The sequence below is a fragment of the Anabrus simplex genome, chromosome 11 (assembly GCF_040414725.1).
Source record: "Anabrus simplex isolate iqAnaSimp1 chromosome 11, ASM4041472v1, whole genome shotgun sequence".
Lineage (NCBI taxonomy): Eukaryota > Metazoa > Arthropoda > Insecta > Orthoptera > Tettigoniidae > Anabrus > Anabrus simplex.
Genome location: NC_090275.1, coordinates 46,872,532 through 46,897,740, shown reverse-complemented (window position 1 = coordinate 46,897,740; position 25,209 = coordinate 46,872,532). Strand labels below are relative to the sequence as shown.

The 25,209-nt window shown below is 42.1% G+C and overlaps 1 protein-coding gene across 1 annotated transcript; it reads right to left on the bottom strand.

Annotated features, from left to right (window-relative positions):
• Window positions 1-2,383: 2,383 nt before the first annotated feature.
• LOC136883289 (UDP-glycosyltransferase UGT5) lies at window positions 2,384-24,839 on the bottom strand. The gene is made up of 6 exons (XM_067155523.2): window positions 24,384-24,839; window positions 19,411-19,616; window positions 17,245-17,417; window positions 16,669-16,891; window positions 12,141-12,360; window positions 2,384-2,721 (listed from the first exon to the last, which is right to left on the bottom strand). The coding sequence occupies exons 1-6, from the start codon at window positions 24,572-24,574 to the stop codon at window positions 2,445-2,447; spliced, it is 1,290 nt and encodes a 429-aa protein (XP_067011624.2). The 5' UTR covers window positions 24,575-24,839; the 3' UTR covers window positions 2,384-2,444.
• Window positions 24,840-25,209: the final 370 nt, after the last annotated feature.

Sequence of the window (25,209 nt, the reverse complement as noted above, 5' to 3'; positions counted from 1 at the left end):
TGTTTTTCACTCTCCTAGGACCTGCTAAGATTCCTGGCGCATTTGGCAGCAGACAAGATCTCGAAAAGTAGTCCATGACCTTGTCCGCAAGCTGATTCCTTGGTAGTTCACCTTGCTTCGTCTGCTTCTCTGTTTAAGAGAGGGACAATGTCTGCATGTTCCCATTATTGTATTGAATACAGGATGTTTTGCGTGATGATGATACAGACTTTGGGGGATGCTGGGGAACGGCACGTGTATCCATTCGAGATGGGGAACCCCGGTTCGGAAACGGCTCAGTTGCACATTTTACGACAAAACCGTTTTCCATCGGTAGCAGGTTTGTCAATGCATTTGTGTTCAAAATGACAGGCTCTCAGCCCACTTTTAACATACTGCTCATGGCCACCTTCATCAGACGTTTCTAGACAAGTCGATAAGATGAGGTGGTTTGTTGCGTGGCCAGCTCTTTCGCCTGATATCACCCCCACTTGATTTCTTCTTGTACAGTCATGTGAACAATGTTATCTATGATGCACCTGTAGAGACTGAGGAGGAGTTCCTGGCAAGAATCGTTTCTACCTACAATGTCGTTAAAACGACGCCAGAGTAGTACGACCAGATACGTCAGAAGTTAATGCGACATTGTCATCTCTGCATCGAAGCTAGGGCACGCCATCTTGAGCAACTCCTGTAATTATCTTCGTTGCGTGTACATGCAGTGCAGGTAAATAAGGGCATTACTTCGCCACGCAGATACTGTTAAAGCTTTACACAATTCAACGAAGCGTAAAGTAATGTTGATCCAACCTGGACGAAGATCGTAATTTTAGTTTGACTTGATTGTAGCACTCCTCACCTAGCGAGGAGTTTGTTACAAATCAGGGAAATTTTTCCTTGCGCACGGTTACTGTCTTGAGACTAGCTTCCTCCTGCATACATTTTCTATAGGTTTTTAGCCGATTATTCGTTAAATATATGCATATTTTTTGAAGTACGCCAAAATTCGGCGACAAATCCCTCACAAAACCTTCCATACCATTTATTTACAGAAAGTTACATTTTTCTGGTGTTTTCTGATGGATCTCGTCGTAACAAATCAAACTGCACCTCCCTTGTCCACACGCCAACCTACACCGGGTGGTAATTGTGTTTCGTCTGGCAAAGTCATACCTTTTTAAATAGGCGGCCATCTTTTGATGACGTCATGCGCATTACGTCACCTATCGTGGTGACATCTTGTGCACTTGTCCTGCTACTTTAATAGTTATTTATGCAACTGATTTATTACGTTACGAGTGAGTTGTGCTCGTAACGGAATTTCAAAACGTAAGTGGCTGTTGCATAGAATCTCTTATTTCATACTATGCTGAATTTACTTATTTTATAAAGTAAATATTTAATTATAAATAATTGTAATATTCTATGTCGCCAGGTAAATCATCCGTGTTTGACTCATGCAGTAACCTTTTCCTTTTTTCTTTTTTTGCTGGTGGTTTTACGTCGCACCGACACAGATGGTCTTATGGCGACGATGGGACAGGAAGGAGCTCGGAGTGGGAAGGAAGCGGCCGTGGCCTTAATTAAGGTACAGCCCCAGCATTTGCCTGGTATGAAAATGGGAAAACCATTTTCGGGGCTGCCGACAGTGGCGTTCGAACCAACTATCTCCCGAATACCGGACACTGGCCGCAATTGAGCGACTGCAGCTATCGAGCTCGGTAACCTTTTTCTGTTTTGTTGTGTGTGTGCTACTATGAAAGATATAAGAGGTGTATGCGTGGAGTTATGTGGTAATAAAACATGAAAATGAATGTTATTTGAAGCAGTGAACAGTCCACTAAGCTACCAGAGTCGCAAAAATGGTCTTCCGGTCATGGATTAATGAAGGTAGTACGAACATGATGATAAATGCGATATTTATCTGTCAGAAATGGATTAACCTATAGGCTACATTCGTCATCATCGTGATGCTGGCAGATTACCTTTGTTGGAAATGTAGAGGCCATTTTTGGTGTTGATGGGTACGGTGCTGCAATCAGGTGGAGAAACGGTACAACAAGCTTAAGTTTGGTGTTCGCTGATCCATAATCTCTCTGACTATCCGTGTTTACATTACTGCGAAACGGAGTTCAACCAGCCGGAGAATATTTCTAATGAGCCAGTGCGGAAACTAATATTACAGTACCGTAAAGTATTAATTTCCGTACTCTTTTGAGTACCGATAGAAGGCAATTACATCATAGTATGAAATAAACGAATATACAAACCATCCCCACATACATATATATATACTACTTTTTGAGTTACACGAAAAGCAGCACATCAGTTTTTCGCCGGAGACTAAAAATTTCACGTCAAACGATAGTCTAAATTAAAGAGTCCCGAGACACTGATATTTTTATTTATTATACTCAAAGATAAATACAAACAAATATACATTAAGAACACATGTAACTTAACAGTTAGTTTTTCTTGATCTTCTTTTGTACTGATTTTTTTGAAAATATCTTTTTACAGCAGTAACATAGTAGTGAGACTGGTACAAGTGTTGCTGCCATCACGAAGGCTATAACATCTAGCAGTAGATACTGGAACAAATACAAGTCCTTTGCTGCAGAACGTAAATGTGGTGCCCCTTTGTGTCTCATGACATACTCGCACCAGAACACGGCTGTTTCAAGAGGAGTCTCAGGTCGGTCTCGGAATTTACTCGACAGCTCTCGCATGTTCTTTGCATAGCTGGAACAAATCAAGATACTTGTCATTTCCTTCAGTTTCAAGTTTTAACATTATTTTTATCATAATATCATAGCTTACTTGGATCATTTCTTCGCTGAAGAGACAGTACTGCTTATCTGATAATGCTCTTCCTATCCATTACTTTCCTTAAGACTGGACACTAGACCTAGCCAATATGGATATGCAGTCCATCAGAACAATTTTCGTTGTGTTAAGAGGGGATGTAGCCGATTGAGGTCAAAATTTTAGAAAATTGCCTTTTCGTCGTTTTATGTCGCTCGTTATGATTTCTTCAATGTGTGGACATTTGAAAATTATATAGGAACTGGAAGGCAATGAAAAATAAATAATGTATCTGTGCGTAGGTACTTTCACGCCACCTTTTATGGCAAACAAGATTCGACGCTTCATGTAATCTATACAATCCTATCCCTTATTAACCCATTTCCATGGTCTATCCTACTCCAAAGTTTCATTCTCTATGTTGTGAAGTGCACTTTCTTATCCCCAGATTGCTCTAGTATCACAAAATATGGCAAAATATGGCAAAACGCAAAGTAGCCTACTAATGAACGTTTCAACAATTTAGTATTGATCAGATGTCCTAAAACCACATTTTGTGGCTTGAATGGATTGAACATTGCTGTGTATGATGCTGTACTATGGTATAATGAAAGGAAGCATGGTAGGATTCAGGTGCTGCAGAAGGCTGGACTAGAGCCAGGAGTACATTCAATAAAAATCTTGCACGACATTGATCAAATTCGGATAGCGAAAACAGAGTCAAACATACAGAAACTGCAACAGAAAGCAAGACAGGACAGAAGATCTAAAAGGAAGAGCCAGGAAGACAACGAGGAATATGCATATGTTGGACACTGAGGCTTTCTACCATCAGTAGAAAGATGATTGTGTTTTAGAAGTAAGAGACAACTTCAAATGCTTTCTTCCATAATTTATATTTTCATGCTTTTATGTTCCTTTTTCTCATAAACGACCCAGTGCAAATGCATGAAATTTTTAGGGATTCATTATAACGCATGCCTCTTGAATGTCCTCTAAAATCGATTTAAAAATAATCTTACCAGCTGATATATGGTTCATAACCCACTCTAAAATCGAGTGCAAAAACAGTCCAAAATTGAAAAAATTAATAACTTAAAAAATATACATCTTACATCAAAGGGGCTAGTGGTCAGGACTTATCAAGGGGAGATAAGATAACAACATGAAAACCAAAGGAATTGTTCCATGGGTTACAGAGGAAAAGGAACATGGTTTTTTCAGATTACAAAATAAAAAATGTCGAAATTTTTGATAAACCTACGCAATATTTTTATTTAACATTTATTTTTAAATAGTGTATTATATACTTGTTACGTACATAAAATTTGAAATAGTTATAATTAAAACTGAGATCACAGGAATTATTTTAAATACCATATTCATGCTTTTGGGGGTACATAGCCCCTTATTTTTCCTGTGCTAATGTGTAAAGGAAAACGAAACTTGAATATACAACCTGTGACAATAAAGTTCGGTGAATAGTCATCTACTATCAACATAGATGAACAATGCACGACAGTAACCTTACTGTCCTTCGAAATAGTCCCCTCCCATAACTATGCACTATTGAGATCGGCGATACATATCCTGGAAACTTTGCAAGAAGGCTTCCTTTGGGATGGTGAACAAAAGCCTCGTCACGTTTCGTTGGATGTTAGGAATATCGTCAAATCTCTTTCCTTTCAAAGTGAGTTCGAGTTGTGGGAATAGGAAGAAGTCTGGAGGATTGAGATCTGGCGAGTAAGGGGGATATTCAAGTTCCAAGTGATGTGGCACAAGACGAGAACACGTTTTCCTCTTCCCTAACTTCTGGGTAACGATTTGTCGCACGGATTCAGGGTTAATCTGCAGTTCATCCGCTATCATGCGCACAGTTAATCGCCGATCGTTCGTGATTAATGTCCTCACCTCAATGTTTTCGTCACTGACGGCGGTCGCCGGTCTTCCGCTACGGGGGTTGTCAGAAACACTTTCCCGGCCTCCTCGAAAACGGGCGAACCATTCGTACACACACTTCAAGGACAGTGCTTGATCTTCATAAACACATACCAGCATCGCATGCGTTTCTTTCGGTGTCTTGCCAAGCTTAAAACAAAACCGTACCTTAATCTTTTCGTCGTTCATGTTCCTGTTCGCAGTTCACAACCAACGCACTAAACACGCACTGCGTCAAACAGGTCTTACAAGGCACATACGCGATGCTCAACTGAACAACGTTGGGAGCAGGTGGTCAAAACCTGCTGCTACGCAGGTGCGGGGTTGTGTGCCGCCAGTGTTGCCGGATCGACCGTTCTGACTTCATTCACCGAACTTTAGTGTCACACGTTGTATTATAATGTATGAGAACGAAAATACGTCATGCAAACATACACTCCTACAGTAGGGTATAGTAAGGTTAATTTATGTATTAAAATTAATATCAATATTAATGATTAATGTACTATGTAGAGTTGTAGAAAGTGACTGCTAACATAGACATAAAGCTTTTCCGGACGCCTGTCCTTTATTATATATCCACCTGTGGGTGGGAGCAGTAGAGTAACAGCCATGGTATCCCTTGCCTGTCGTAAGAAGCTACTAAAAGGGGCGCCATGAGCTCTTAACTTATGAACGTGGGTTGGCGAAGACGGGAATCTTAGCCGAGTCCTGGCATTGCTTTCACTTACTTGTGCCAGGCTCCTCACTTTCATCTATCCTATCCGTCCTCCCTTGGTCAACTCTCGTTCTTTTCCGACCCCCACGGTATTAGGTATCGAGGCCTAGGGGGTCTTTTCTCTTCCACGTTCTTCGTGGTCCTTGTCTTTCTTCATTTTTCGGAATGTCGTCGAAATCATTCCATCTTTTCCTCTCTGGTTAGTGTTAATAGAGGATGGTTGCCCAGTTGTACTTCCTCTTAAGAGAATAATCACCACATCCACCACACCATATGGCATATTTTCTACTTCTGCGTGTGAGGAATGGACCCTGTAGATTAGAAAATAAATTTGCTGACTTCGAACATTGATGTAGGTATGAGAAAGATTTTTTTGAAAACTTTCGTCTGGGACGTGGCGTTATATGGAAGTAAAACATGGACTATAACTAGATCAGAAAGAAAGTGAATAGAAGCTTTTGAAATGTGGTGCTACAGAAGAATGCTGAAGGTGGGATGGATAGTTCGAATCACAAATGAACAGATAGCGAATCGAATCGGCGAGAGGAAAATGATTTGGCGATATTTGACCAGAAGGAGAGAAAAAAAAAATATAGGACACATCTTAATACACCTAGGACTTGTTCAGTTTGTTTTACAGGGAAGTGTAGGTGGTAAGAACGGAATGAGTAGTAGTAGACCAAGCATCAGTATGATTAGAGTAGATGTAGTAGTTTCGTAAGCCGGCCCACGGATGTATGGGGGTAGCGTGACTGCGTCTTACCCGGAGGCTCCAGGTTCGTTTTGCGGCTGGGCCAGGGATTTTTACCGGGATCTGACGGCTGGTTCGAGGTCCACTCAGCCTACGTGATTAGAATTGAGGAGCTATCTGATGGTGAGATAGCGGCACCGGGCTAGGAAGCCAAGAATAACGGCGGAGAGGATTCGTCGTGCTGACCACACGACACCTCACAATCTGCAGGTCTTCGGACTGAGCAGCGTTCGGTTGGTAGGCCAAGGCCCGGCAGGGCTGTAGTGCCATGGTGTTAGTTAGTTAGTAGCAGTAGTTTCGTTGAGTTTAAAAGGTTAGCACGGGATAGGGTACCGGGCGAGTTGAGCGTGCGGTTAGGGTCGCGCAGCTGTTAGCTTGCATCCGGGAGATAGTGGGTTCGAACCCCACTGTCGGCAGCCCAGAAGATGGTTTTCCGTGGTTTCCCATTTTTACACCAGGCAAATGCTGGGGCTTTACCTTAATTAAGGCCACGGCCGCTTCCTTCCCACTCCTAGATCTTTCCTGTCCCATCGTCGCCATAAGACCTATCTGTGTCGGTGCGACGTAAAGCAAATAGCTAAAAAAGAAAAAAGCGTGATAGGGTAGCATGGAGCATTGCATCAAACTACTCCATGGACTGATAAACCAAACTTGCATTCGGGAGATTATGGGTTCGAGCCCACCATCTTCCGAATTCAAGCCCTCAGCTATGTGATCCAAACCGTGCGGCCAACTTCCTCAGCTGAACATGGGCCACGGAATGTTGTGCGGTTACAGGTAAACCGCAAAAACCGATGCTGAAACAGTAATTGGAAGTACAAGTCATGATGAGAGGTGAGGTATTTCTGCTTTTCTCACTGAACCCAAAAGTGCTATTTCAGCACCTCGTCTCTATGAGTATTATCTTTCGTGACATCCAGATGCTAGGGATGCCATTAATCTCAAGCTGACTGTCAGTGAGGTCATATTGAAACTTACCTTGAAATGAAATGGTGTATGGCTTTTAGTGCCGGGAGTGTCCGAGCACATGTTCGGATCGCCAGGTGCAGGTCTTTTGATTTGCCTCCCGTACGCGACCTGCGCGTCGTGATGAGGATGAAATGATGGTGAAGACGACACACATACCCAGCCCCCGTGGCAGTGAAATTAACCAATGATGGTTAAAATTACCGACCCTGCCTGGAATCGAACCCGGGACCCCTGTGACCAAAGGCCAGCAGGTTAACCATTTAGCCATGGAGCCGGACGAAACCTACCTTGAAATTTTGCTAAAATAATCTACGTGCTTTAGGAGGCTCACTTACCAAGAATTATCTGCGACTTTTAACTGGAAGGTTCGGAAATCGAATTTGGAATCCCGAGAATCATAATAGCATAAATACATGTAGTGTTAGAGTTACGTTTAGGCAGCCCTGATTACGGGCTGAACATATCGCGCGCCCTACCTCTCGTTCGAGTATCGGGAACAGTTAAGGTATATCAAACTGCTACAAACGTGCTTATTTATTATTATTATTATTATTATTATTATTATTATTATTATTATTATTATTATTGTACCGGAGGTCCACCAACTCCGTACATTCAAACCAGGCGCCATCTATAATACGAGCAGTGAACCTTCTCCTGGGAGAAGTTTGAACGTTTATCGTCAGATGTCTCTATTGTCGACTTATGTGCCCCCTCTGGTGGGAAAATGTACAATTAATTTTCAAGCGAATTGTTGTATTCATTGGTTTCCTAAACCGAATTCTTTGCAGATTCTTTTTGGTGTTCTAAGGTTACTAGCACTTCTATCTCTTCCCGCCTGCTTACAATTTTCGCCAGTCAGGAATTTTTTTGATATTTATTGAACCAACTAATAGAAACTGGGGGTGTGGACAGAGCTTCGGCTCTGAGAATTCTGGAACTTTCCTCTCCGCTATAAAAGCTGGGAACTTTTGGGCCATGTTGTCTTTCCATCGCTCCAGTCAAGAGGTTTAGCATGTGTTCACAGAGGAGGCAGGGGGCTTGTTTCGTCAGTCTCCGGAAGGCCCACCATCTCAAGGTAATGGCAGACATCTTTGAATGATGTAATAGTCTGAGAAAGCTAACTTGAGGGGAAGGTTTCAAAAACTTTTCTTAATGTAAATATTTCAAAGTAAATCATTAAACAAGTCTAAAGACCTTAGTCTAGCTTAGGGAATAAATAGTGTGAACCATCTTTTATTTCCCTTCAACTTGTTATTGAGGTGACTATGATTTCGTAAACCTTAAAATTTCTCTCTTCCTTTTGTAATTCAAAATTTTCCCTCCATCTAGTGTCTGTAATTTTGGGCCATAAGCCCACATAGGGTTTTCAGAATTTTCAAGTGAACTTCAAAGGAGTGCAAGTGTTCGACTCCTAACATTTTGATTTACGGCCAATAACTTAAACCTTTTCTCTTTTACTAAGTCCATGTAGAATGGGCACTTGCTCCTGTTAAAGTTAACTTCTCTTATTTAATTTCATATTTAAATGTAACTTAGATTGTTGAGCGTGTAAGACAGTGGAAACTGTATGTTAAAGTTAAATTGTGCCTTGGAGCGGCTTGAATCTTGTACATTTCTGGAGAGCAGCCTCCTAGAGGAGTAATTGAATGGAGCAGTGGTGCTCTTGTAAAAATTGTAACTTGGGAGCTTCAAGCTTTTTCTGTTAAATCGTTGTTGTCTGACTGTTCTAGGCTTTTCTAATATTGTTTCTCGAGCTGAAGAGCTATAGTTCATTCCACGTTAAGAAAACAGTATTGCTCTTATGGACCTACGATTAAGGGTTATTATACTGTATTTTGTAATGTATTATGAAAGATAGATAAAAAGGATGAGATATTTTGGCCTGTGAGTTATTAAAATAATTACATAACATTTTATTTTTTCATAAATACATTTTTAGGGAGGAAGTACAATGGCAGGAACAGCCATTGCTTCGTTGCCTTCCTTCATTTCTCTTCTTCTTTGTTGCTCTGGTACAAGCCAAGTGTAGTCCCTCACTCTGTGAACTGCCGGCAGCTCACTTCTGTAGTGAAGTCATCTACATTATTTATTTGTTGCGTGTGTCTTTTTAAGCTCTAAATCAGTGCGTAATTGTCTTGTGTTGAGTGAAAGTTATGCGATAAGCCTACGTGTGTGATTCCTTTTTTTAAACATTCATACTGTGATCTTTCGTAGAGACATCTACAGTATTTATTTGTTGCGTCGGTTTTTCTAGCCTGTATTGCCTGGAGAAATTCATTAAATGCAATTAAATGCATGCCTCGCTCCTCGAGCCCATAACAATATTTGTCTATTTTCTCCCCCAATTTGCCTTACACTTCAATGCTGAGGTTTTCTATGTGCCGTAGTTTACCTCTGATTCTGTACAAATCAAAAATAGCCCCTGTAAAACCCCCGTCCCCTTTAGTTCATAAAAATAATTTGCAGCTTAGTTTCTTCCGCTTTTTGTCTTGAACTTAAATACTGAATTTCACAAATTTATGTGCCGCCGTTTTCCCGTGATGGTGTTGAGCAGAGCCATTCGATATGGCACCCTGTTGTCATAAGAGCAATACTGATTTCTTAACATGGAATGAACTATAACCTTTATCTGTCCTATTGTTATTTGTTATTGTTTAACAAAGTTTAAAATCTGAAAAGAAACAAAAAATCAAGGAAAGAAATATAATTTCAAATTTTAGAATTTTAAATCAAGATTTGATCTTTTCTCAATCCACCCCTTCATGCCCGCACCTTCTTACACATCTGTGTTCCACAGAAAACCCGGAAACATTATTAGTATTATTATCTGTCGTATGACTTTTAGTGCCGGGAGTGTCCGAAGATATGTTTGGCTCGTCTGTTGTAGGTCTTTCTATCTGACCCCAATTGGCGTCCTTCGCGTCTGGATGTGGGATGATGATGATGAGGTAAGGAGAGGGTGAAACCCGGTGCCGGCACATAGCCTACTCCTGTCGAATAACACCAAGGGGTCTGCTTAAGGCTTAGCGTTCCCATCCGACTGACGAATCACCATTAACAGCGTCATGTGCCCTCACACAATGTGAACATTGCGAGAGGTTTGGAATGAAATTGAGGCTGTTTGGCACGCAGTCTAGTGATTAGAAATTGTATACCACCCACCACCTCTCCTAGCCTGCCGACGAACATTCTGATGATGAATATTTGTTTTCCCGCCAACGGGGCAGGTACCAGTTACCCACGGTGTCAGACCATAGACACTTGACATGTTAACGATCGAAAACTTCAACTTCAGAACCTCCAGCATAAATGTTTTTTCAGGCGCAGGAACAAGTGGTAGTCACTAGACACTAGGTCACGACTATACGCGTGTGAGATTGCGCATTATCATGAAGCAAAACAATCCCCCTTGTTAGCATGACAAGCCGTTTGTTTTGGATTGCGTGAGCACAACTTCCGATAATCTATGCATCCTGACACAATTTCAGAAAGAATACTCCTCCAAATTTCAGGCAACTCATAACATCTGTTTTCTCGAACCTTTGCATCAACATTTTGCACCAAATCTTTGCACCACAAACGGTCGCCCACTACACTTCTCGTCGTGGACATTAGTACGGCCTTTTATAAATGCTCTAATCCATTTTCTTACCATTCCTTTGCTCATAGTGTGTTCTCCATACCCTTCACTAATCTGCCGATGAATTTCAACAGGTTTCACGCTTTTTCCATTTAAAAATCGAATTACTGGGGCTACTTCACACTCGACGGGACCGTTAATTGTCAGAGGCATTTTCAATACGCACAAACAAGCGTAAACACGGGCGAATGCTTCCGTAATTCCGTTTGTGGATAGCCAACAGACGTACGTACTGAGCGCGCATGCTCTGAACGGCGATCGAAGCGCTGCAGCGGCCATATTTGAAAACGGTACTTCTTTAAAAACATGCTTCGTATTTTCACACCCATAAATGAGGCTGAGACTTAAGTGGAAGCTACATTTTGCTCTGAGTTGTGCCGAACGTTAGCTGCAAGAATACTGCATCCATCAGGAAACAGCCACAGGCTAAGATTACCGTACACGCATGCACAGAAATGGTGTCCAGATACAAACAAAAAAAAGCGTCCTTCACCTCCTCGCTTAACACATTGCTGCAAGTAGACAGCGCGCTATAAGACTGTTGCGACTGAAATGGGCATATGTATAACAATGTATAACAATGCACACACTGTGCCTTCAGAACTACCCGTTCACTCTCTTCCCCTTCTTTTCGGTGTATTTATTTCATATGGCATATAGAGGGTACAGAAAAACTATATGTATATACTATGCACACTTAAAGCAGATAGAAAAACAATCGGACAAAGGATCAATGGATGGAAACATAACTTATAGTTTAATGTCAAGAGAATTTAGCCACTTTACTGCCTTATCCTCTCTGGAAGCCCCGAAGTGGGCACATCTTAACATGGTGGACTGTCTGAGCCGCGTCACCGCAGTCGTAATGAGGGCTGTAAATTTTCCCCACATGTGGAGCCAGAATTTGCATCTTCCAAGACCGGTCCCCACTCTGTTCAACGAAGCCCAAATTCTTGTTGGCAAGTTGAACCCAGCAAGTTTCCCACAGGGGTCGGATATCAACCGTAGATGGTCAGGGTTTGAAGCAGCCCACTCTTCCCTTCAGACATTATTCATGTTGTACTGTGATTCAGACAGCCTCTTTCCTAGTTGCCATGATGGATGTAGAGATTTTAATCTTCCATGCTTCTGAGGGTTGCAGTCATGATGAATCGGCAAGAGTGTATTTGTAGTACATTGTAACCATTCCTTCTTTAGAGCAGTTAAACTTTGAAGGTGAGGAGGATGTTAGTTAATTAATTAACACCTTTTTGGTACTGGAGTGGGACAGTGTTGATTGTTTATGTCGGGATACCATTTCTGTGTGTGCGTGTAAATAATTTATCAATATACTTTACCTTGGATCATCAAGTACCGTGCGTATTGCCTTCAGTAAACTTTCTTTGGTGAGATCTTTGTAATCCAGCCGGAGTCCAACTCCATGATGCATTGATTTCTCAATGTTGATTTTCTGATCTACGATGAAGGGAATTCCCAACATGGGCACTCCTCGGTGGATTGCCTCTTGTGTGCTTAGCAGTCCAGAGTGTGTGATGAAGAGACGAACATTGGGGTGAGCTGGTGAAGAGAAGAACAACAAGATATTTATTATAATTAATTCAGTTCAATTTTTAAACATTTGTAACGTTACTTCGTAATACCGACTTCAGGCAGAGTGGGAGTCGTCTGGCAAGGCAGCATTTTGACATTAGTTAGTAACTTCACCTTGGCATCAAAGGACCTGCCTCTTCTGAGGAAGTTTATACGAGCGATTATATTTCAATTCTCCACTCAGTGGTTTTTTTATTATTATCAGTTGATATCGATAGTGACGATATCTCTCCAATTAAAGCTTGCTGCTGCCAGCTGTATTTTCTTTCACCTCGCATTTTAAGAAAACAAGCCGAGAATGTTCACTTGGTTGATGAGTAAACATTTTTTCGCGTCTGTAGTCATTCGAACTTAGCGTAACTAAAGCATATGCTCACATTCTAGTTAGAACTTCGGAACTAAGGATCCGATCAGAATGGTTCAGGTACTGTTTGAATGCAAATGTAGAACACGGGAGAAAATATCAAATAACGAGGAGTGGGAGGGGTCTTTTTCTAAAAAGTTATGACTATGAGGTATTTGGTTCGGTTAGGGTCGCGTGGCTCTGAGCTGGCAATCGGGAGATAGTGGGTTCGAAGTCCACTGTCGGCAGCCTGAATATGGTTGTCCGTGGTTTCCCACTTTCACACCAGGCAAATGCTGGGGTGTACCTTAATTAAGGCCACGCCGCTTTCTTCCCACTCCAGACCCTTTCCTATCCAATCGTCGCCATAAGACTTATCTATGTCGGTACGACGTAAAGCAAATTGCAAAAAAAAAAAAAAAAAAAAAAAAAAAAAAAAAAAAAAAAAAGTTCGAAATTAAGAGACATATGAATGTGGTTAAGACGTCTAAAATAGAGCATTAAATGCCTTACATTTGCATAATATAAAGTGGTCCTTTTATCAAAAGGAAATACGGCAGAAGAGGGGTTAAAAATTTTATGTTGAATTTTTTTTTTTTTTGAAAGTCATCCTACTATCAGTTCTCACTGTATCCCAGTGGTCAACATAAATGCCTTTGATTGATTGTAATAATCTACTTTTAAACACATAATCCGGATAACAACATTTCCCCTGGTACTATGCCAAATGGCTTCTCTTGATCTACGAAACACAAACATAACTCTCTATTCATCTCTAGCATTTTTTTATTTACCTGCCTCATACCGAACAGCTGATCTTGGCAGCTCCTCTTCTGTGATCCGAAATCACACTGGTTTACACCCAATTTACTCTCAATCATTGATCGCGCTCTATTTTCCAAAGTGCCAGTGAACACCTTCCGTGGTAAACAGATCAATGACCGAGCTCGATAGCTGCAGTCGCTTAAGTGCGACCAGTATCCAGTATTCGGGAGATAGTGGGTTCGAACTCCACTGTCGGCAGCCCTGAAGATGGTTTTCCGTGGTTTCCCATTTTCTCACCAGGCAAATGCTGGGGTTGTACCTTAATTAAGGCCACGGCTGCTTCCTTCCCACTCCTAGCCCTTTCCTGTCTCATCGTCTGTGTCGGTGCGACGTAAAGCAACTTGTAAAACAAAAAACAAAAAAAACAGATCAATGAAATATCTTGATAGTTGTTTCAACCCTTTCTGTTCCCTTGCTTATAGATAGGTTCAATTATTACTTTCGTCCAATCAGAAAGAACCTTACTACCTATCCATGCTAATGCTATTACTCTGTGAAGCGCATTTCATACCTGCCTTTCCACTGAATTTCACCATTTCAGGTTTAATTTAATCTATTACTGTAGCTTTACGACAATGGAGTTTATTTACCCCCTTTTCCAACTTCTTCAAACGTAATTTCTCTAACATTATTGATTTCTTCCCCTTGAGCTCGGTTGTTCGCGACATTGAAAAGATTTACAAAATATTCCTTCCTTATGTCCAATGATTCTCAGGTATCTGTAAGTTCACCTGATTAGCCCAAAACATTACTCATTTCCCTTTTCTCTCTTTTTCTAAGATTCTTTATTACTGTCCAGAATGGTTTCCCTGCCGCTTGACCAACCCTTTCGAGGTTATTACCGAAATCTTTCCATGCTTTCGTGGATTCAACAATTATTTGTTTCGCTCTGTTTCTTTTGTCTTCGTTCAATTCCCAGTTTGTATCAGTCCTTGTTTGGAACCATTTCTGACACGACTTCTTTTTTACGTTTACAATTTGCCCTCCCTTCGTCATTCCGTCGCTTTTACCCGTCGTTGCACACAGTTTTTCCTAGGCATTCCCTTGCTGTTTCTGCTATGGAATCCCTGTATGCCACCCATTCTCTTTCTGTATCCTGAACCTGGTTATTGTCTATCGTTTGACACTTTTCTCGCCCTGTAGATTCTCTACACTTATATGTATGCAGATAGATTTCACTTTCTCTATCCTAGGTCCAGATATACTTAGTTCACTACAGATCAAATAGTGGTCGGTGTCATCGAAAAATCCCCGGTATACCCGCACGGTGTTGTGCCAGATGCGACCGTGCCGCATGCGACCAGTGCCACTATTGACTGGCGTTGACAACCTAGTTATAGATTTCCTGAATTCAAAGCCGGATATGCTGTAGTCTATTATGGATCTGGTTCCCCTACCGTTTCGTGTGAAAAGGTAAGTGGCCTTATGCTTGAAGAATGTATTCGTAATTGTTAATCCCATACCAGCACAGAAGCACAGCTATTCCTATTAGCTTCCATAGCTCCCCCAAATTTACCCATCGCCTTTCCGTATCCTTCAGTTCTGTCTCCTACTCTAGCACTGAAATCGCCCATTAGCACTATCCTGTCCTTGCTGTTGACCCTGACTGCGATGTCACTTAGTCCTTCATAAAACTTGTCAACTTCATTCTCATCTGCACCTTCTCATGGTGAGCAGACAGACAACCAATCAAGTGGCTTTGCGGTTTGTGTCACGTAGCTATCAGCTTGCATTCGCGAGACATTGGCAGCCCCGAAGATGGTTTTCCGTGGTTTCCCATTTTCACACCAAGCAAATGCCTTGGCTATACCTTAATTCAGGCCACAGTCACTTCTTTCATTCTCGTAACCATTTCCTATCCCATCGTCGCCATAACACCTATCTGTGTCTATGCGACGTAAAACAGATTGTCAAAAAGTAAAGGCAGACCGAGACAGTTCTCGTCCTAATTCTTCCAACTGCTTAATCTACCCACATCATTCGCTCATTCACGTGTTTAATGGAAGCTGCTTTCCATACAACTGTATTCCTGATCAACAGTCCTACCCCACACTCTGCCCTTCCCTTTTTTAACACCTGTAAAGAACACTTCGTAACCTCCTATCTCCTCCTAGTTATCGGATTTTGACCGAATATCAGTAACACCTGATTCATCCATACTGTTGCTGTTTGTTGACTCAGCCAGTTCTACTTACTTACTTTCTTTCTTCCTTTCTTTCTTCCTTCCTTAAATCCCATTAATATTGATAGCTCCCCGTCGAATTCCATTTCTTTCGCATTTCCAAGGAGTCAGTCAAGGAGTCCCTCGCCTGTCAAATTGAAATGAGACTCCCTTACTCCCACACGTCCGAGGCTTGCTTAACATATTCTGAGCTTGGTCTCTCACTTAGTAGCCTACCAGTGACGGTTTAGGGACCAACGATGAATTGTATAGCCCTAATCGCCTGAGCATAAGGAGGGTCATAACTCAGAACATGTCCGAGATGCCCACTCGTAATGTATTGCAACTGGTGTTCTGACTCTCAGGTACAGTGTATGAAACCACGAACCTTCAAGATCAAGTATGTATGTTGGGTATTCAGCCCGAAGGCTGGTTTGATCCTCTGCAGCTCCGCCAACAGCTGTCATAAATAGCCTAGGCGTCACTGAAGAGGCGTACTAGGGAAATAAGGAGTGAGGTAGTTTCCCGTTACTTTCGTCACCGAGCCAGCCGTTGCTACTACATATCAGTCTGCCAAGCCCACTGAAATGCGTGCACCAACCGACCCTGTGAGCGATATTTTCACACCATTCATAACAGGGACTGGCTGCATAAGCAATGGTATTACTAGCATCACTCATACCTCAGTCACTTTCATATTGTCAAAGCCAAGGATGTGACTGAGACAGATCAATGAAAGTAACAAATTTGATATAGCCCATACCAGAAGACATAGTGCACTGTAAACACTACATCTCGCCAGAAAAGGCATCAAGATCAAGTAAACAACATTAAATATTAATCTGGACTCACGTGATTTTAATATTGGAGATGTGCAGTATATTCGAACGGATTCGAGTGTAACATCTCGATGTAAGCGTAATGTAATATAAAGGTGAATACTTACCAAGGATATCTGACTGCGGCAGCCATTTTCCCACTTTGACATTCTTTGGTTGTCCAGGTAGAGTGTCTGCCTCCCATTTCCACAGTACTTTCTCCGGCAGCTCAGCAAAGGCACTCAGAATAGCTTGTCTCTTTTCTTCTTTTAACTCTTTACTCTCAAGGTTGGTGCCCAGACTAAAGAAAATAACTCCTTCCTTAGCGTTGTCAAGATATTCTTGCAAGTCCTGGAGAAAAATAGATTAGCCTTAAGCATAATCAGTAGGAAACTTGGCCTGCCATTATAATCAAAACTTCCCAACGCGCACCTTAAATCGGAAACAACGTACTGGGTCCTCCCCGTAGTATTTCTCGGATAGCACTAAGAGACATGCAATTTAATATAATCTTACTCAGCATGTGTACAGCAATTTACGTAGAAATCCGTATAGAATGTAAAATACCGTAGGGTAGCACGGGTACATTTGCTAGATATATTATATGTTCGCGATGGCTAGTAGGCTTTAGTTAACTATTAGGAAAGGGTGTCAGGACACTTTTAATCAGATAGTGTAATTACAGAATTAAGCGATTTACTTGCCTTTGGCAGTGGTTCTGGTTCCTTGACGTGAATTCCAGCCACATTGACCACCGATGGCAGCAGAGGTCTTGGACTGTCAAAGCTGGGATGTGCGTTCACCATGACTGCACTCACTTTGAGAAGTTCTTCTGACGGAACGGCAGATGAAGGTCCAAGGTGTTTTCTTGAAATAGCTACAAAAATAAAATAAACTAGTTAGAACAGAATGTGTTGCGTATCATGAGTCCTTGCATTGCGCTAATATGAACCCTGTTAGAACCCGGGATTTTTAAGAAGAGTGCGCCTAAAATTACCACTTGTTTGCGAGGTGGCGTGGTGAAAAAAAATTTCCAAAATAGCTGTATCGGGGTGTTAACTCATGTCTCTGTGTGTTTCCGTTTAACTTGGGTTACCTAAACAACATATATGGTTATTGCTATGCAGTCTTCTTCTTCACCTTCCTTCTCTTCTACCACTTTTCCCACACACATTGGGTGGTCGCGGGTGCAAACTGCTTTGCACATGTGGATTTGATCCTATTTTGCGGCCGGATGTCCTTCCTGACGCTAGTCCTGTCTAGAGGGATGTAATCACTCTTGCGTGTGTCTGTGGTGTATTGTATGAATATGAAGAGGAGAGAGTTGGAACAAACACGTACAACCAGTCCCCGAACCAGAAGACTTAATCATCCACGGTTAAAATCATCGAATCCGGATTCCTCTGAACCGAAGGCCTCAAGGCTAACAATTCAACCAAAGAGTCGGACCAGACATTTGGTATTTATTTGTCCCAACCTGTATTTAGCCACGGACGTTGTATATTGCTATGTCTCGAGTGCGATCGACGGAAAATTTGAAACTGCAAATTCTGCCTAAACATATCATATCCTTTAAGTTAAGAAATCAATGATGTTTCACGCATTCCACATATTGTGGGACTTTTATAAATATCCATAGAATGAAGAAGATTATTAAATAGCCTGAATTCCCGATTTCTGCTTGTTCGCCGAATCATTTACCTAATAAAGAGGAGAAATAATGTGAAAATCAACTCGGTACTTACACACTGAGGTCCAGAATTCCACGCTTTGGTGGCCTGTTTTAAAATTTTTGCCTTTGGTTATACACCGTTTAGGGGCTGCCTGGCCGATGCGGTAAAGGCTTGCTCGGTTCACCCGGAAGGACGTGGGTTTGAATCCCCGTCAGGAAGTCGTAAAATTTAAGAAACAAGATTTCCACTTCCGGAGATGCATATGGCCCTGAGATTCACTCGGCCTACACCAAAATGAGTTCCAAGTTAATAGAGCTAACCACTCTACCCCATCACGTGCCGAGTTTAACAATGGTGGAAGCCTTGACCTTCCACTCCTCCAAGGGCCTTCATGGCCTGTACGGAGGTGACTTTGCTTTGCTTTGCTTTATACACCGTTTGGCTAGCTGGTAGTGGTAATCTTGTTGAAAATGAAAATCCACAGCCTGTTTTCCAGTCATTTGACCGGGTCAGGAATGTAATGAATGACGCCCCCTTCTAGCTGCGAGGATGGGAATTGTGCCGGCTGCCGAAGCCTGTCGCACTCTTCTGGGGCAATGGTTAATGCATGATTAATGAAATGCAATGATATTGGAGAGTGTTGCTGGAATGAAAGATGACAGCGAAAACCGGAGTACCCGGAGAAACGCTGTCCCGCCTTCGCTTTGTCCAGCACAAATCTCACATGGAGTGACCGGGATTTGAACCACGGAACCCAGCCGTGAGAGGCCGGCGCGCTGCCACCTGAGCACGGAGGCTCTCTGATAATCTTATTATTATTAATTAATTATGAACTGACTTGATGAATTGAACTTATACATTCAAGACGCACACAAATACCCAGTCCCTGAGCCAGAGAAATTAGCCAGATGAAGTTAAAATCCCTGACCCGGCCGGGAATCGAACCCGGGGCCCCCCGAACCGAAGGACATTACGCTGACCATTCAGCCAAGGAACCGGACTTATGGACATTGAGAAATATCGATGCAAGAAAGTAACCATGAACTGATGTCTTATAAAAGGACGTCCTTCCATAAATACTCCATCCGTCATCCATGAAGTTTTTATGGGTTTCGTCTAGTTATACAAAGTCCTTCAGCATGTCGTACGATATGGATGTTTTTTACAAATGACTTTCTGTGTGAAGATTTTCCTTACCATCAATATTTGGAAGTACTTTAGAATTCCAGAGATGATCCGCCCTCAGATTGAAGAGAAAGTTGTCCATTCGTTCCAAGAATGTCATATGGTCTAGGTATGGCAACATTATGTCAGGGATGTAAGAAGGATTATTTGGATTTCCAAACATGTAGTCAATCCAGTGTGGATGGCTAAATGCGCTTGCTCCTATCACAGGCGGCGACCTGGAACAAATTAAAATAAAACGAAAAACAGTATATTATAAAAATAATACTTTTGACAAACACCAACAGAGGAAATTAAAAAAAAAAAAAAGCTTTGATATCAAAACTGGTGTTAGGCAAGGGGAATGGTTTATCCCCTATTCTCTTCAACTGCATGCTAGGGAAAGCCATTCGTGAATTGACGAAAACTCTATCAGACAATTCGGGGTTGAATATTGGTTTCAAGCAGGACAAGTTTAAAATCAACTAGCAGTTTACCGCTGGTTCCGCCCGCAATGTACAAAGTATGGTGTTGTTTGTTGCTGTCCTCACGGATGTATTTGCAAAGTTTCGAGTTAATGATATAAAGCACATGATCTGCCGTGGTCATAGAATGTAATATTATGTCAACAAAACACTCAAAAATACACCACACAAAGAAATTGAATTAAACGTTCCTTGGAACGCGTCAAACTGTTAAAAAGTCCTTCAAAGATCTTCGTCATGGAGACAAATGTACTCATAACTTTTTTCAGAATCTACCAATTTAAGTAGTTATTACCTCAAAAGGAAGCGCTTGATCCACTGAGTGTTTTAGACCAAAACGAACTGCGTACGTCAATTGGAACGAAAGATATGATTGCTTCAATGAGAAAAAATGTTGAAGAAATGAGACGTCAAATTGAATGTGCACTCATAACTTTCCTCAGAATCAACCAGTTTGAATAGTTAAGAGCTGAAATGAAAGAGCTTGATCCACTGAGTGCTCTTAGACCAAAACGAACTCCGCACCTCAATTAGAACCAAAGATATGATTGCTTCAAAGAGACAAAAAAAATTGAAAAATAAAATAATTTGAGGAAGGCGGAAGTTAAGTGATTTATAGTACCTGATGACAAATCTGTGCATGAACACCTTTCAGTTAAAAAATGAAGGAATTCGACTGGATATAAAGGCCGGACTGACTGACTTTAGTTTTCATAATTTTTTAAAAGTATATAGATTGCCTGGCCTTCGCAGATGACCGCACATTCCTAACATCAAGTATGGAGGAAGTACACACCAGCTCTCCTCCCTCAGACAAATAGCGGCTAAGCTAGTGTTGAGGATTGCCATTAACAAGACGGGAGTTCATCACCACGATAAGAGATGCACCCAACTCAATCCCATACTGGGACACTGTAATAAAAGCGACTAACTCGTACAAATACCTCGGAGAACGTTAGTGAGGATCTAACCATGAAAGCCAGGTGTACCATTTCTAGAGGGAAGGGGACAAATGATGGACGAAACTAGTTCTAAGAGACCTAGAATTTAAAAAAATTGATCCCGAGAATATATTCAACAGGGATAAATTTATAATGCTGTTCGAACATCCGACACTCTTCCTTAGCTAAAACATTGCGTTCTGGAGCTGGTGTGAAGTGGACTCGGGAAAGGAAAGAAAAAATGAAGGAGTACTCGGCTAAGAAGAAACCTCACCAGAGTTAGGAAGCGCGTGGTCCAAGATGTCTCAGGGAAACAAGAAGAGAAAGAGAGCTCCCCTTCATCTTGGTTTGGGGTGACTACGTTTTCTCTAACTGCTTTTCCTACTGTAATGTGTTAATGTAATTCTATACGAGTCACTTCAGTAGTTTGGGAATAGCCCCTGTTTCATCGGCCTAGAGCCCCTTAGATTTTTTTGGGTGTTCATATGTAGGAGTGTAAGTATACGCCCCCATTCATTTTTTGTTCGGGCCGTTAATTTAACCTGTTATTCCACGAAGGCCCAGTAGGTTGGGTATTTAATACCCCTGTAAAAATTAGTTCCATTTCTAAAGGGTGGGTTGAGAGATCCGAGATTGATGTAATGTTGCCTTGAGTAGGCAGTATGGAACCGAGAGCCTGTTAGCTCTTTTTCAAGTTTTGTAATTGTAAAGAGTGCCTCTGGAAGGCTAGATATTGTAATTATAGGATTAAGTCCTCCATGAATTAGGGGATTTCTTCCCTTGAATAAATTTGTGCTCTTTTGTACATTTGAGCTAGGAGCTCGGAAATTGTAAAGCGAAGAGCGTAAAGCCCAAGATTTGTAAAATCACTAAATTTCGGATTTTCCTTGTCTGGTTTATAGTTTGTCATTGTACCTGATCTTGCATTGTTATGAAAAATTGTCAAGTTTGAAGTCCTAAAAGAAATATAACCTTATTTAAAGTTTTAAATCAATTCTTGATATTGTAGTTAGACCCATTCACCTCGGCACCTTCTTTAACCTCTTTCTGCTCCACGGGTAACCCCGTAACAACAACAACAACAACAACAATAATAATAATAATAATAATAATAATAATAATAATATGCGTCACCTGGGTACTCAGTGGTTAGCTCTATTCCTGGCCGCCTTTATCGTCTACTCATTTATGATTTTGGGCCGTATGATCATAATAATAATAATAATAATTATTATTATTTTTAGTTTGGTTCAGCGGATGACTTTTAATGCTAGGATTGTCCGAGGACATATTCGGCTCGCCTGGTACAGGTCTTCATTTTTGACGCCAGTAAGTGACTTGCGCATTTGGGTGTCAAATAATAATAATAATAATAATAATAATAATGATTAGGGAGAGTGTGAAACCCTGTGCAGGCACATAGCCTACTCCTCTGGAATAACACCAAGGGATCTATTCAAGGCTTAATATCTCCATCCGACGGACGAATCATCATCAACAGTATCATGTGCTTTCACTCCATATGAACACTGTGGAGAGGGTTGAAATTGAATCCAGGCTTTTGAATCGCGGTGTAATGATTGGAGATTGTACTGCACGACCTCTATTAGTTGGACCGAAGACCGAAAGTCCGTTTCATTTACTGTACCAGTCTTTGAGAATGTACGATGCAAAGTGTTTAAATTATTTAATTACATTGTATTTAATAATTAGTAGTAGTAATAATAATAGAGTGGAAATACGTACCACAGTCTGGAAACGGAGGGAACGACTGGGGTGAGTGATGTACGCGAGGTTCGCAGCGCTATCGCTGGCGTGTGGATTGCGTTTGACCATGCCAGCGATGTTTTGTGGGTTACGTGCCAGATGCGACCGTGCCGGATGCGACCCGGGCATTATCGAGCTAATAGCGACCGAGCGGATAAGCATCGTGCCGCATGCGACCCATCAATCACTTACAATTGATCTGCATTAAGGGCTGTCACCAAGTGGCAGATTGCTTATAAGTAGCTAACTTGGCCTTTTCTAAAATAAAGGTCTGGCACCGTTGTTAGCAGGTTCGAGTGCCGTTGGTCGAAAGAAAAATATAATAATGATGCTCGCTTTACGTCGCAGTAACTACTTTTATGGTTTAAGGAGACGTCGAGGTGCCGGAATTTAGTCCCGCAGGACTTATTTTACGTACCAGTAAATCGACCGACACAAAGCTGACGTATTTGAGCACGTTCAAATACCACCGGACTGAGCCAGGATCGAACCTGCCAAGTTGGAGTCGGAAAACTAGCATCTCAACCGTCTGAGCTACTTAGCCTGGATAAAAAAAAAAAAAAAAAAAAATCACCATCAGAATGTTGGCCGGCAGGGTAGGAAAGTTGGTTGGTAGACAGATTCTAATCACTAGATTGCATGCCAAAAGCCTAGATTCAAATCCAAACCTTTTCGCAGTGTTCAAATGGAGTGAGGGGATATGATGCTGCTGATGGTGATTCGGCCGTCGGATGGAGACGTAAAGCATTGAGCAGACCCCTTGGTATTATTTGAGAGGAGTAGGCTACGTGCCGAAACCGGGTTTCATCTCTCCCTACTTCATTATCATAATCCCACATCCAGACGCGCAGGCCACCCAATGGTGTCAGGTAGAAACACCTGCACCAGGCAAGTCGAACACGTCCTCGGACACTCCTGGTACTAATAGGACACGATAAGTAAGTAGGCCTAAGTCGTAAATAATTTCAGAGAATTAGGATCGTTTTTATTGCTAGTGGCATTACGTCACACCGACACAGACAGGTCTTAAGGCGACGATGGGATAGGAAAGGGCTAGGAATGGAAAGGAAGCGGCCCTGGTCTTAATTAAAGTACAGTCTGGTGTGAAAATGGGAAACCACGGAAAACCATCTTCAGGGCTGCCGACAGTGGGATTCGAACCTACTATCTCCCGGATGCAAGCTCAGGGCCGCGCGCCTCTAACCGCATAACCAACTCGCCCGGTGGGAAAAGACGTAAACGCATCTCCATGTTTCGTGTTGTAAAACGAGTTTCCCCCAGAAGTGTTATGTAAAGTAGGGGCAGTAGCTGCTTCTAGGACTTATTGAAATGGTATTGCACTTTGTTTAGCTTACCTTATCTTGGGTGATGACACAACTTATCAAATGACAATTTGCTTGTCAACGCCGGTCGCATCCGGCACGGTTACAGATTATGCGGTCGCTAGTGGCACGGGTCGCATGCGGCACGGTCACATCTGGCACGCCACCGTTTTGTGGATGATATCGCCTACAGATTGCGACAGTGGTTGAACTTGACTGCCGTGTGCGGTACGTATGAAGCCAAGATTGCATTTCCATAAGAGCTTGAAACCGCCCACAGCCAACCACTGTGATGTGGTTGCAAAATGGTACGTGTGAATGAAGCCGAAGCGAGCGAGACTCGCTTACGTCGAGACTGCCGGTACAGTTTCGCTGTTATCGACGGCCGTGTGCGGGCAGATCTAGTGGAAACAGAAGTATTTCTTCATGTTCAGCCTCCACCCAAAGGGGGTTGTCAAAAATCCCAGCTGTAAAAATGTGAACGTACTTACCCGAATCTTTTTGTTAATCCTAGAAGACATTCTCCACACATCGGTTCATATATAATCAAATCGAACTTGAAATTGTCTGGGTAGTTTAGCAGTGTCTTCATTCCTTTGTTCCTGAGGGTGAAGTCGCATACTGTATTCATCCAGTCAAACAACATATAATGTAACATTTCTGCTGGCGGCAGATCAGTCATATCCTCGAAGTCGAATTCTGTTTCATGTTCCACAAACTCGTATATTCCTTCCAGAACAAGGCTAGTGACGTTTGGGCCTGGCTTCTTCACAGGCAGTGTGGCTAAAACGGTGACATTATGACCTCTTTCTGCTAGCGCAGTGACAAGAGCGCTGTTCCATATGTGGTGACTTCGCGTTACGACGTTCAGTAGCACCAGTATGTTAGCAGCTGTAGTAGCACTCACCCAACCCAGAAGCAGGGTTATTAGTGACAGACGAAGTCTCATAGCTGTTGTCTACCTGGAAAAGAAAACGTGTTATGACAGATCAGTGATTGCAAAAGCATGGAGGATGTTGTAGGCTAACCCACAGTGGGAAAATAAGGGGGACATTTTAATGGTTCGCACTACTGACATTTGCGGAAAATACAGGATCATCGTAAAAGAATACCCATATTTAAGAAAATCCTGTTTCAAGTAGGATAAACATACGGGGGGTGATTATGGTGTTAAAGCAGGGCCTCTCAGGGTGCATGCGCCCGTGCACTGCACGGCGCAAGGTGCAGGAGACTACTCCACTAGGTTGACCAGAGTGCAAACCTCCACTCCACTTCCCATACACCTGTCTCACCCGTTCGGCCTGTCTTCGCCTTCTC

What these genes read in the sequence shown, in the direction of transcription:
- LOC136883289 (XM_067155523.2), bottom strand. Translation starts at nt 24,574, where the DNA reads ATGACTGATCTGCCGCCAGCAGAAATGTTACATTATATGTTGTTTGAC. An exon ending in GGATTAACAAAAAGATTCGG is followed by an intron (nt 19,617 to 24,383) that starts GTAAGTACGTTC and finishes AATTTGTTCCAG; the next exon opens with GTCGCCGCCTGTGATAGGAG. An exon ending in AACCAGAACCACTGCCAAAG is followed by an intron (nt 16,892 to 17,244) that starts GCAAGTAAATCG and finishes ATTTTTCTCCAG; the next exon opens with GACTTGCAAGAATATCTTGA.